At 46.6% G+C, this 14,001-nt stretch overlaps 1 protein-coding gene across 7 annotated transcripts in view; it reads right to left on the minus strand.

The window, feature by feature from the left end:
* akap13 (A-kinase anchoring protein 13) overlaps positions 1-14,001 on the minus strand; it is a 95,596-nt gene that overhangs the window by 51,128 nt on the left and 30,467 nt on the right. For all 7 annotated transcript variants that reach the window (XM_029757971.1, XM_029757972.1, XM_029757976.1 and 4 more), the window contains exons 3-6: positions 11,862-12,015; positions 7,561-7,884; positions 3,423-3,609; positions 231-426 (exon numbers count right to left, since the gene is read on the minus strand). In XM_029757971.1, the coding sequence (XP_029613831.1) occupies positions 231-426; positions 3,423-3,609; positions 7,561-7,884; positions 11,862-12,015 (861 nt within the window). The remainder of the gene's footprint in view (positions 1-230; positions 427-3,422; positions 3,610-7,560; positions 7,885-11,861; positions 12,016-14,001) is intronic.

The following is a 14,001-nucleotide window of genomic DNA, read 5'->3' on the forward strand; positions in this document are numbered from 1 at the left end:
GAGATCTTCACTTCCGAGTCAAGATAAGACATGCACAAAATGTTCAGAGCAAACAAAACCCACAGGTAACTTACAATAGGCTAGCTAGCTAGCCAGAAGATTTGATTCTGGGTTCTGAGATGACTTAGTGTATGAGAATACGGCAAGTAAGTCATAGTTCAAAGCAACAAAATGAGACAGCAGACAGAGTTGGAAGCAGACGGAGTTAAATGCAGAGTTCTATAGCTCACCTTGTTGTCTCTGTGTGAGCGGATGAGTTTCTGTAGCTCCTCCACCTCTCCCTGCAAGCTGGGCGGAGTTTTCCCTGGCACCGTGTCCACCGTCAGGGTGTAGGTGTTCAGTCTAGGGTGGTGCTGCAGCGCTCGGCCTCCTGGGTAACACTGCCTCTCCTCTGCCTTTATCCGGGTGTCCGGCGAGGTCTCAATCCTGCTCAACACAAACAGAACACACCTTGTCAGAACGGAGGAAGCCAAAGCACTCAGCACTGACTCAGCATTCAGCAGCACTACCTACACCCATATTATATCAGCTATTGTGACCCACAGGCTCATCCCCAGGGTAGGCACCGGAGACCAACCTTTCACCATTCCACCGCCGACCTCACCACCAAACTGGTCAGCTTCATTGCTACTTCTATCTCAATCAGAGAACTGGTATTTAATAAATTCTTCTATGATATCGGTGGAATTGAAAAAGTAAACACCACTTCTCCCTTTCTAATCTCCTCCACCAGTGAAACCAGTTCTACTGAGTTACAAAGAGGAACAAAAAAACAAAGAAAAGAGATCAAACATAGCTGTGCTAAAATTACATTTCCTGCATGGACTTATTCTAAATGCCTCTTGTAATGGCTAAATCCTGGGAGGGATTTTAGTAGTGTATTGTCCTGTTGAGCTGGCTCTGGGTGTGAGTCTCTCTCCCCCTGGGCTGAGTCATCTGTTCTACTCTCTCACAATGAGTGGAAATGACTCCAATCGACTCAGGGGTGATGATGTCACCACTGGAAAGCTCCGGTGAGAAGGACACAAAACCAAAACAATCTGATGGAATGGATGGGTAAGATCGTCCCCCTCTAGCCCCATGCAGCCCCTGGGACAGGAGTGCAGACCTGGGTTCAAATACTATTTGAAAACATTTCCAATACTTTATTCCGTGCTTGACCAAGCTTGCCTGGCTTAACGGACCAATAGAATAGTTCCAAAACCCTGCTCCATATCCCACTCCAATCAGGCTAGAGCAAAAACTCAATGGTTACAAATAGTATTTGAGCCTTGGTCTGCAGGAGCGATGAGATCAGAGGCTGTTCTCACCTGTCTCTTGGCGCTCGGTGCCAGCACAGGGCTGAATGGGTCTCCATGGCAACCCCCTAACATCATTCACTGGGGAATGAAAGGCAGGACACGGCACGGGGAAGAACAGAACAGAGCCACGTTGTGGGACCTAAGTAGGGAACCTGAATGCAGCCAGGACCCAGCCTCAATCTCGGGAGCCAGGGGAGAGAGCTTTTAACAACACAGTTGCCATGAAGATAACTGTACTATAAATGTTGGGGCTTTTATTCCTTTGTTAATGGTATATGACCTAACCAGCTTATTCCTACAGCCAGCGGGTGGAATGTACACAACTACGCTGTTGGGATTCAGCCATGACACCTAACTGTTCTCCTGTGCCAAATAAACAGCCGGCTGTCCCTGACCTGAACTAATCCTGTCTCAGAGCATTCAACGTCAGAAGCCAGGTGACTCAATCTCTCCACTCCCAGCTTAACTCATTTCAGGAATCTTTCCATAACACTCCCGAAAACTACACCGAACAACAGCCTCCCCAACGACACCAAGCAACACTAGAGAGATAAACATGGGTTGGTGTCTATTTGACTGGTGTAACTGTTACATTCGGACGAGGAAGAGTAGGTAAGGAGAAATCTCTGGTCTAGTCTAGTGAAAACAGTTGCTTTGTTCTCCTCTGTAACACACACAGTGCCTCTGAGGAGCTCCCGCCAGTGCCTCTCTCTCTCTCTCTCTCTCTCTCTCTCTCTCTGACGGTGATCGGGTGTCACAGCCTCCACCAAACCAGGCCGAAAGAGACCGTTGACCCAGGGGACAGCAAAGCAGTCTGTGTGACGCAGACAGAGAGACACGATGCGGTGTCGGGGCCTGAGAGTGCCCCTATGACCCGGTCACTACTGGTCCAAGCAGGTCCAGCACGTCCCTGTCTGGGACTGGGTGACATCTGAACCTCAATGTCATAGAGAGAGATAAGTGACCTCTGGTGAACTCTGTAATGAGGTCAACCGTATGCGCTCAGATGGAGAACAAATCACCACTGTGTCACGGACGACACTGATGGTAAGCAGGTAAGCAAACTCGTTTGGTGAGGTGCTAGTTGAGGCTGTGGCTGGGAGCAAATTATCTCTATAATATAAACTGGAAATGCAGTTTGTATAGGAGTTCCATGAAACCACTGTTTCCCACCATCTTCACTACGACTTTTTCAGTGGTAAATCTGTCATCTGTGTTCGGGGGAAGTAACCTACTGGGGCTGCTGAGTTAACATTGGTCTAGTTTTGAAACCAAAATGTTGGCTGGCTGATTTTTTTTTCTGGTGTTATTTTATAGCTTAGATGTGTGAGCACATGTAACCAATCCCATACAGCTGGTTCAGCCTGTGAGAACACAGAGTAGCATACGAGCTGTCATCTAACACGTTAACATTCCCTCCTGATTCTAAAACGGTACAAATTTTTTAAAAAACGGACCTCAAATGTATGCCATCGTGAGGCGCCAGCTAGGTACATTTTGTGACTTTTGTCCCAGGAAGACGGCCCATACTGGTCTGGCTTGACGTACTTAACAAAGTTCATATAGCGTTGGACTCTGTGCTGACAGCAGCAGTCCGGGGCGAAGCTGCAGAGTTCATACTTGGTCTGTCTGCTTGTCTCTGTGTTCCCAAAACACATTTCAACATCCCCTGCTCCTAACTAACCAGAGATGTTCCCATTCCCACGGTTACATAAAGACACCTCTCGCTGGTTTGGATCCCAAATCCTAATGAGCTCGCTTGAAATTCTTGCCTATTCATCTGCAGGAATGCAAGGGTATGTGTTAACGAAAAGGGCGACGATGAGCTACCTAACGACGTGCCGATGTTGAGAGCAATTAAACGCTGTGGAGAGGGGTTGTGCATTTCATTCACAGATAACATTCTGAAAACAGCAGAATATATTATGAAAACACGGTTTCTTTAACAGGTTCTGCTTTTCTTTCACACCTCCCAGAGGTAGTAGAAATGACTGGCTAGCTAGCTTACTCCTATAGAAGCATAATAATCGTGCATCTGAAGGTTATCACTACTGTAGTAAAGGTTGTTCATATGTAGGCCCCGTGTGAAGTATATAGGATGGGACCCAGGTGAGTACTTACCCAGTGAAGAGCTGCTGTAGCTGGTCGTGGCCCCTCTTCTCTGCCACGCTGACTGGTGTAGAGCCCTGCTTGTTGGGCAGTCTGAGAGCCTCTCTGCCTCCTGGCTGCTGGAGCAGGAACAAGGCCACCTTTCGCAGCCCGCGCCGAGCCGCAAAGTGCAAGAGGGTCTCGTGTGGACCGGGCTCAGCTGGACACGACAGGGAGGGAGGGAGGTTTACACTGGGCTCAGCTACGGTCAACACTTCCAGTCCTCTCACTAGAACACGACACAAATGCAACGACGTGCTGCCAGCAGGCATCCAACAACACTCCAGCTTCTGCTTAATAGCCGACGTGTTTACTCTGCCACTGTGTGATCAGTAACCTGTTTGGCAGTGCAGTATGTTCACGTGTAAATCCCTAAGTGCATTTGCAGGCATGCACGGGCCGAGCGCCTCCCTCTCTCCCCTCTCCCTAACTCCTCCCACCTTTGCTATAAGCCTGAAGTGATAGCCCTGTCAGAGTCCCGCCCTCCTAACCTGTGTGACCCACCGTCCTGTCTGAGTCATGTGTCTAATAACCCCGCCCTCTATTTCCCTCTCACCCCTCCCACTTGTCAGACTGCTGAGCGTCTGCTTCAATACACACTGAACCAGCAGGAAGGTCTGACATGGAGGTGTCTTTTACTACAAACCATACAGCTACAGTCCCATTTCAGTGTGGGTAATTAAGTCGTATGGAGACTTTCTCCCAACGCAAGACTACTCACAATGGTGTATTAGGAGATGATCTGCAATGTTACAGAAGGCTCTATTCTGAGAGCAGGGAGCCTTGTCGACCGGGCGGTCGCCATTACTATCCCAGCAGTACGAGGACACACAGTGGGAGGATTGTTCTACTTTGGTTAATGAGAGGCTGGGAAAGAGACTGCCCTGGTTTCAACGGCCCACTGGGAATTCAACAAACCAATTTGGAGCCCTCATAAAAAGAGGTGTTGCACAAAAAGGAGTCCTACTAGAAACGGAACCCGGTACTGAGGAGTTGGGGATTAGGTCGTAGCGGAGCTGAGGGTGCTAATTTAACACCCTTTGCACCAGGTCTGACACCAGGAGCCTATGTTTGAAGCAGATCATTTGAATGACTGCTGCACATCAGAGCAGACCAGAGTAGAAGGTTTTCTTGTCTCATTTTCCTGTGAAATGCTGTCAGAGAAAAAGGACGTAAAAAGAAGAAACACGTACTCTATTGCATCACACTGACAGACATACTCAATACAATACAAAACGTGGATACAATGGCAGGTTAGCAACATTGATGGGAAACTATCCAATGTGAAAGGGAAAATCAACCCTTGTCCCTGACCTCTACTAGACTCAGTTCAGTGCATCTGATTTGTAGAAACACGGAGACAATATGAGCATGGGCCGCCATTTCCTCTCTGTCAGCCACATTCTATGGTACGATTCAGCGTATTCACTCCAACAACCACTTACAGGAGTAGGGAGAGACCCTAGCAAATCAGATTTTCCACCAGCGTTGGATTCTCATGGCTGCTTCTCTCCCACAAACCCTCAGGATAACTGCTACGCGAAGCGCTGGAATGCTAGCAGATCCTCTGTTGGCATTTAGAGTGTTGGCAGTCGATGTGACAAGGGATAAAATATGCCTTTAGGAGTTTTACTGCATTTTTTCACGATAATAATGGCCCTCTGTGCTTTATTTCAACCAGAATGAGTTGTTGGCTGGGGCTGGGCACTGGGGCCGGGCAGTGCCAGCAGAGCCAGTAGAGAGAGAGAGCCTCTGGACCTAAGGCCCACTAGTTCCAGGGCTCACCGCCTGTCGTCTAGGTACCCGGGACCAGCTTCAGGAAATGCCAGGGCTGGAGAAGGCATTACACAGCTGGCCCACTCAACCGTTGGGGAGAGGAATTTAACCTGGCTGCAGGATCATCATCTATTCTAACAGATACCTCCGTCCCCCCCCCCCCTTTTTTCAAACATCAGAGAGTTTTGGAATCAAATATTATCAGGGGCCTCGGGTAACAGTGGAACCGGAGGAGATGCGAAGCACAGAGGAAATAGGCAGAGTCACATGTCCCACCTCATAAAGGACTGCAGTGCTTTCTTCTGAGTGCACGTCAGGCCCAGAACCACTTGAAACATATAAACCAGTCAATCTGACAGGTGTTTCTAGCTCGCCATACATTGTTGGCTAGTTCTGTACATTGTTGCTGGGCAGATATCTCTGCCAAATCACTGAGCTCTTACAAGCACAATCCCTGAGCAAAAGGGACAGACGTGATTCAGATACGACAGATCCCAAAAGGATTAATAGGATATATCTTTCACTGAGAGGCCAAGATCAAGTAGTCCTTTAAAGAGGCCGATAGGATAAAAAATACATAAAAAAAGGCTGGGGGAGGGGCACTCTCAGTCTTTAAGCTCAACATTCTTTGTGTTCCTCTTATCTATGCCTGACAGAGGCACATGGTAACACCACAACAGGACATCTGCTCGCCATAACAACCGTCAGTGGCTCAGCTTGGCCTCCATCCTCCACATTCTGACAGCATGCACCATGTGTAACTAACATTAAAGCATTAAACACATTCTGTTAGTATGCCAATCTGTCGTCAGTCAAAGCTAAATACAAAGACAGTAGACGCCTAGACGCAGACATGCATAAAAAGCATGTGGGCTCTAGATTTCAGTGAGTTGGAATGAGACCGTATGTTTCAACAACAGACTACTCAAAGGGGACCTGAGGCAAAGATGACTGAACAGTCCTGCATATGGCCTGATTTAGTATTACTGTAACTATCAAATCAGCCCAGCATTTACATTCTTAATCAACTATAGACGATGGGTTAGAATTGGTAAGCAGTGGTATACGGAAAGGTCTAGTGAAAACAATGCCTCAAGGAAAACAGAAATGTCCTGTTCAAATCTGTTTCCTTCAATTTGGTGTTCCAAATGACCTGCAGGAGCCTATAGCTTTCATGATGACCTATGGGTCCTGTACTATTAAATGGCTCTATAGAGCCATACATTCCAACCGATCTTTCAAGTGGCTGAATGTGCTGCCTGTCTGTCTGGTCTGCCTCAAGTGGGTTCATGACCTCTACCGTGACTGTATGAAACTTAATTCATACAGTCTTTAATTCCCGGTGCAGAGCGAGAGAGAGAGAGAGAGAGAAAGTGAGAGAGAGAGAGAGAAAGTGAGAGAGAGAGAGGTAGAGAGAGAGGGGGGGGGGAGAAAGAGAGCAGAGAGCACACTAACACTCTACTGACAAGAACAGGCGTACAGGCTCCAAATGTAACAAGCATCAGTCAGCTGTGACCAGAGCCCCCGACATGTATCCCAACAATCCCCTTTGAGCTCCAGAACAAGTCCCAGGCTCCGGTTAATAGACCAAATAAACACTGTTGGTTACTGCCCACTTCTTCATTGGGTGGGAATGTTTGTTTTTAGCATATCTGACATTGCGTTCCCGACTTATGACGACCCAATAGGAGCAGAAAACAGAAACACAGAGGAGGAAATAAAGTGGGTCTAAACTCAGCCGGAGAGCCCAGCCAAGAACATCAGGAGGGAGGACTGGAGCTATCCCAGGGGACACTGGGGCATGATGGCAACCTCCCTCTCTCAGACAGAGCCCTTCCTCTCCTCACTAGGGCAGACCTCTCTGGTCAGACTCTCACTCCTCTCACTGGCAGGATTCCTGTGTGCCAATTAACAGAATCACTGCAGTGGGATTGAAATGTCAGAGCCCCCCCCCCCAAATAATAACACAAGGCAACAAAGTGACCTCTGATTGGTCGTTACCACGACCGGCTCTTTCTCCGGAGGCCGTGAGTGGCTGGAGCAGATTTTATGCCCGGGAGGCGGAGCTGGAGTTAGTGAACCCCCCGGTGGGCGTGTTCTACTGCTCATTCAGTAGAACGGGAACCCGGCCAAATCACCTCTCAGCTCAGGAGGACAGGAACAAATGTCTCTCAGTCTACTTAATTACCTCACTGAGGCGTGAACCGAACACAGCAGCACATACTGTATGAAATCTACAGACACATTAAGAGCGAATAAAGCAGACCACACCGTGAGAAGCACTCACAAATAGGTGCACGGTGACGCACAAAGCTGAGGCCCTATCCCTACTCACCTATGCTGTTGTCCAGGTTGGTACCTGGTGGTGTGCCCACGTTGGTGCCCAGGACGCTCCACCCCTGGGGCAGGGCCAGGTGTCTAAGGGCCAGGGAGAGGCTGTCGTCCAGCCGCTCACACTCCTGCAGCGGGATCTGGCACTCGTCCAGCAGCAGCGCCCCCTCCAGACCGTCGGCCTGCCCCGCAGCGCTCACCAGGAACTGGGCCATGTCGAAGGCCAGGTCCTGGACGAACTGGAAGCGCTCCTCAGCCACGGGATCCACGGAGCCGCCGGGCCGCGCCGAGCACAGCGTGACCTGCACCGACTCAGAGCAGTCATGGGCTAGGAAAGAGAAGGAAGAGAGAAGGGGTTAGTTTACTTTTTACATACAAGCATGGGCTGAGGGACCTGTCTTTTACTGTACATACACATGCTTCAGACATGCCAAAATACTTTACAGTGTGAGTTTACAGCGTGAGTTTACAGCGTGAGTTTACAGTGTGTATCGGCCTAGACAGCTCAGTTGAGCCTAGAAAAAAGAGGCACAAGCTCTACTGTCCCGCTGCAATGCTGCCGTGAGATTTCTGTGACCTCTCTGGTTGCTAAGATGCTCAAGGTCCAAACATGAAACCCTCTTTGATAATGAATAGTTTTAAAAAACACCAGTGGAATGAAAAGGAAACATTCAGCGTTTAAGTACGGGTAGAAGTGACAGAGCAGGCGAAATACCACTTAGCTTGCCCAAATAACTTGGCTGGTGTCAACAGGTTTCAGAGTGGACAAACATGAATCTACCCTCCCTCCCAGTGGACCTTTAAACAGACCTTTTGAATTATATTTAAAGGTGTATTATTGAAGAAGCCTGTGAACCAACAGGTAAATATGCTATTCTCACAATCAGAGGAATATCCATTAGCTACAGGTGTCGCAAACAGGGTAATAACCATCAAAACCTGTTAGCATCTATGAAAAGTGTCTAGCCCTTTACACTCGTACCCGTATGCGGCTTGAAAATCCCTCCCGGTAATTGGGCAACTTTTGGAAATGTTTTGTTGTCTGAGTGAGGGAAATGCTGTAAATTAAGAGCACTCGACGTATTCTGAAAGATGAGACGGTGAGGATTATAATAAATACTGCTTTGATGTCATACGAGCAAGCCAAACACATCACATTTCCATATCATAAAACTCATGTCATATACAGTGTCGACGTTTATGATCACTATGTTTGATGAACAGTTACAAGATGACATGGCGTCATACCCCGGGTTGTCCTGAACATAATGAGCCTATGTTTGTCTACTGCGAAGAAAACAACCACCTGAATGCACACCACTCCTTTCCATGCGCACCAACAGTACGATCTGTTTCTCTGAATTGCCCTGTGAAGGCCTAACACTGTAATATCGTATTTTAGAACTTAGCCAGTCATGTTGGCAATAGAACATTTATAATGGGCCGTTTTTTGGATTGTGTAAACAACAGTGATTGTGTGATGCAGGGCTGTGTTCCAAACAAAACCGTGGCAAGTGCGCTTGCTCTAGTTTCTCAACGGCACAGCTAGGAGAGCTAAAAAAAAATAGGCACCTTATACTGTAGTTGAAGACTCTATTTTGAGTCACAAAAGTGCATTGAAATGACTTTGGAACTGTGCACACTTTGGAGAGGTGTGGCCCCTTGGAGACACCAGTTAGTCCTCTCACTCAAACCCTTAGCATTTCTTCGTCTTATGTTTAACTTACCCCACATTTTCCAGGAATAGTCGTATCGTGTAACTGAATGTATCCAGAGTATTTTCAGAATGTGGCGAAAAGTACAGTAAATGTAAAATGCACATAAAATCAACAGTGTAATGTTTGGATTCACTCTTGTCAGGTGAACTGTTGTCCTCAACTTTGGTCTAATAATTTTCCCAAACTTTCAATTGCTATCATGGTTATGTTTTTCATATTTCTTCTGTAAGAAACATTTCCATGTAGCCCTATCCATTCCCAGTGGCCAATTCCCACGAGGGTAAAGGGTTAAAACATGGCCTAGTGACATGATGTACTGTTCTGTTCCTTTACTATGTCCCTCCCTGTTCTGAAAATGAATGGACTCCACAGCAAAAGGCCATGTGAGAGCCTTATTTTATTGACAGCTCATATTAGTCATGACACATGACAGGGGGGACAGAACGCAAACATTCAGGAGGCCCACCCACTCCTATTCATGGCTCTGCTGACGTCCATGCACACAACACAAACATAGATAAATCCGAGCTGGGGCAGCCATCACGCCATCATCAATATGCCACATGTCAGCCATGTTTTTACACGGACCATGCATGGTGATCAGGGTGATAACTGAAGCCGGGGTTAAATATAAAAACAACTTTTCTGTCGGACAAAAATATATTTTGGATTTATCTCTAGGGCATCTTCTGGTAAGGCTGCCTAGACATAAACACCCGGTGGATGAAAACATGCTTTACTACCAATGACCAGACTGAGACAGATATAATTATGGAGCAAAGTTCTCACATTGTGACAATGTATTTCCAAGGACTGGGAGAGTGGTGTACATGTAGAAGAGAAGCAGTCATAAACAAAGGCAACATTCCTGTGTCAGCTGCCAAGAGGTTTGTCCCATTTCAGTGGAAGCAAAAAGCACACATCATTAGCTGAAAATCCATGTACATTGTCTCTATTTGCCCATGAAGAGTGGTGTGTGTGTGCGCGCGCACGCGCGTGCGTATATGTGTATGTGTATGTGTGCGTTCGTGTAACTATAGAAGACTTGGTTAATCCAAACGGATCTGCCACACAGACAAACGGACAAACACACAACCAGTACCACTGTCCAGCACCAGAATGTTGTTTAAAACCCCATCTCTCGTCCGACTGTCCCGTGGGGTAAAAAAAAAAAAATGTCAATGTTTAATTCCTGTTGATAAAAACGTCCTAGCAACCATCAGTTTCACTATAACAAGAGCCGGGACCACCGGCGGCGGCAGAGCTCTGTGAGGGAGACAGTAGTGCACCTGAGGAAGATGACAGAGCTTTCTGAAGCTCTTCTTCATTTGAAGGTCTTGATGCACTGGCCAAAATCCTTTGTGTTCTTACACTGGATTGATTACGCAGGCCGTGCCAAGAAGCTGCTGCTGCACAGTGGCATGTGTTACAGTCAGATTGTCCCAAACACCACCATACTGCCTATACTGTGGGCCGTGGTCAAAAGTAGTGCACCACTGTAAATAGAGAATAGGGTGCCATTTGGGACGCACTTGGAGCCCTTCCACTGGAATCTTCCACCCCGCTCTGTTCCCCTCCTCCGGCCTCATTAGGACCCTCTCCGTCAACTAGCCGTCCATCTGTCAGAACACACAGACGTTTATTTCACTTTCACGCCGCGTCTTCCCTAATTGTCTGGCACCGCACTGAGCCACGGAGTTTTGTGTATGTCAACGAGTCAACGACACGGTTGCTGTTGCTGTGGCTCTTTCCACAGGATGAAGAAATGTACCGTAGCTACGCTGTGAGGTCATTTTATATTATGTAGATGACATAATAGCCACTAAACCACACAGAGGGAAACCTTTAAACAGTCTACAGCACATCCAGTTCTACCTAATTTAGCGCTGCGACAGCAGGGATGAACCGTACTGTAGATAGTCTAGATAAGGTATCCCGACATTGGGGGAAAATGGCTTACTGGATTGGCCAAGCACGCGGACACACACTGTAAGGCTGACTGATGATAGCAAGGCTTGTGGAGGTATTTATTAGGCTATGGTGTGTTTACTACTTTGGGAAAAGGGATTTTAGAGATTAGGATTGAGTTATTCCATTCTGTTTAATACTAAGGGAAAGGAGTGGAAATGCATGTCCTTATACAGGTGCCTAGGGTCAATATGCACGCACGCTCGGGGCAAGGCTTTCAGGAGCTGAATGTATCTGTGTTTACTTCTCTAAAGCCTTGTCAGGTTTTCCTCCACTTCCGACATCCGTTACATTAAGATGGAATGTCTCCGAACATCAACAGCAATTAGAGGTCTCTAGCCATAAGTGCAGTGTGTGTTTGACTGTCTCAGAGTGAATTATTAGTCTGTCATATTCCCAGGACTCCTGGTGGTATGGTAAGTCATTGGGCTGCGGGTGTGTGGGATTGTGTGAGCTTGAGTAGCCATGTGTGGTGTACAGTGTGGCAACGGATACAATACGACTCTAAGTATTGTGAAGACAGACGGCCTGCAGTGTGGCAGTACTACTGCACTTTCCATTGGCCTGTTCAATGGAATGTTTGGGACCTGTACGCCCTGTGGTGCATTGTGGGACTTACCTGGGCACACGGCCTGCAGGGTGACATGGCTGATCCTCAAGGTGCTGGTCAGGTGCCTCTGGTTGGTGCCAGCAAACAGCAGGTAGAACTCTACATCCTCCTCATCCTCCAAATTATCTTCATCACCCAGCTGCACTGTCAGAAGACACTCACCCTGGAAAAAGACAGACAAATGGAAATACAGTTATACTGTACATTTGAGCCACATAGTTTGATTGACATAGTTTACATTTTTAGAGCTTACAACAGAATGGCAAAGAAAATGACCTCCTCTCTAAACTAGGGCTGTGAAATGCCAGGGACCTCATGATACGATATTATCACAATACATAGGTGCTGATACGATATGTATTGCAATTCTATATGTATTGCAATTCAGTACTGCGATTTGATTGTGATTAAATGTTCCAAACATATTGCTCTGTATATGTCTGCGGCAGAAAGACAAGAGAGAGCATGAGGAAATCAGTTTTGGGGATAAAAGTGCTCAAAACATGTTGGCACACTCTTTAAAACATTTAAAAAGAAGATGGAGGATAACCTATAGTTATAACTGACTAGCGCTAGCTAAAGTTAGCTAAAAAAAAGTTTTTTTTTTTTGTATTTCACATAACGATACTGTGGAGTCACAGTATCAATATAAAATCGGCAAAGATTATATTGCGATACTCTACTGCAGTTTCCTCTGCGTTCATTTAAGTGTGGCGCTGCGCCACGGGCAGAATCATTGCCGCTACACCAAAAGAAACATAATATATTTCTACCAAACATAGTTTCAATAAACTTCTGTAAGGCACATTCTCTTTTCTTAGTAACTAGATAATCCATTCTGTGTTCTGAAGGTTATTTAGCTCTGTGAGCTGTTGCAGGCAGCCTGCAATCCAAGAAAAACGGTGCGCCTGTGACCAGTGCTCAATACAGACGCTCTGCGGCGCGAAACACAATTCACTTGAATCACCTCAGAGTGCTCCTGTATGAGAAATTGCAAGAAAGGTACGTTAGCTTGTTTGTTTGACTAACGTTAGCTAGCTAAGGGCTAAGGGCTAAACACAAAATGTGCATATTTAGTCTGTACAGCATTATGTGTTTATTTCTGAGCCAACTCCACCAGGACCTCGATGACCCAAAGGGTGTGGGTGCATTCAACATCAAGGAGAAGGAGGAGAGGGAGAGGCCAGGTGGAGATGACCAAGACCTGGGAGCAGTTCTGGGCTTGGTTCAGAGAGGAGGTAAAAACATGTGTTTTCAAATGCTGTGATGAAACCAATGTTACATCATGTGTGTTGGAGAAACTAATTAGGTTATGGATCCATATCTTGTTGGTCCAGGACAGCCTAGACCGAAGGTTTCAACCCTTGGAGATTCTGGGGTGTGTTGGGACCTCAGGCTGCGTTCTCTAGTGAGAGGGTAAACACCTGTATTTCAGGGGTTGGACCAGCTGACGGTAATGATAAAGCTGCCCCCCCCCCCCCCCCATCAAGGAGCTCAATTACAGGAGGGCGTTGGAAATCTTTTTCCAAAGGCCCAGAAGAATAAAGTGCTCTGACAAATGCTGTTAGAACAAGGTTTTTGTCAGAACCTGAAAAGACATTTCCAACGCTCTCCTTTTGTGATGAACATGAATTAGTGGGCTCAATTCATGTTCAGTCAAATGTTCCTCTGTTCATTTTGTCAAGATAAACTTTTTTATTTCAGAAAGGTCTCTGTTGTGTTTCTTTTGCAACACTCAACCTTAAATTGCAGACTGTATACTATAATAATTTTACCGATACGTTATTGAGCTCATTTCTGGGGGTGGAAATTATATTTTAGATGGTTTATTTGAGTTTTTGATTTTAAAAAGTCACCAGAACCAAGCTTTTCAGTACTTATACATATTTTGTTTTGGGGGGGAGGACCCCAGAACACCCCCAAAAAAGGGGGACACCCCTCCTTAAACCCCCCAATACCACTAACTGTCCCCCACAGCTAACACATTTTCCAGTGGAAACACTGCTCTACTGTATTGAGTCCCCCCATCCCTATTCTAAACCAGAGGAGAAACCAACACAGAAATATAGGAGAACAAAAAGACCCACGGGCAGGTATCAACACCTGTATATTACGGTAGGAAGAGGCTGTGTTTTATTATAGCACTATC

The sequence above is a fragment of the Salmo trutta genome, chromosome 7, assembly GCF_901001165.1.
Source record: "Salmo trutta chromosome 7, fSalTru1.1, whole genome shotgun sequence".
NCBI lineage: Eukaryota > Metazoa > Chordata > Actinopteri > Salmoniformes > Salmonidae > Salmo > Salmo trutta.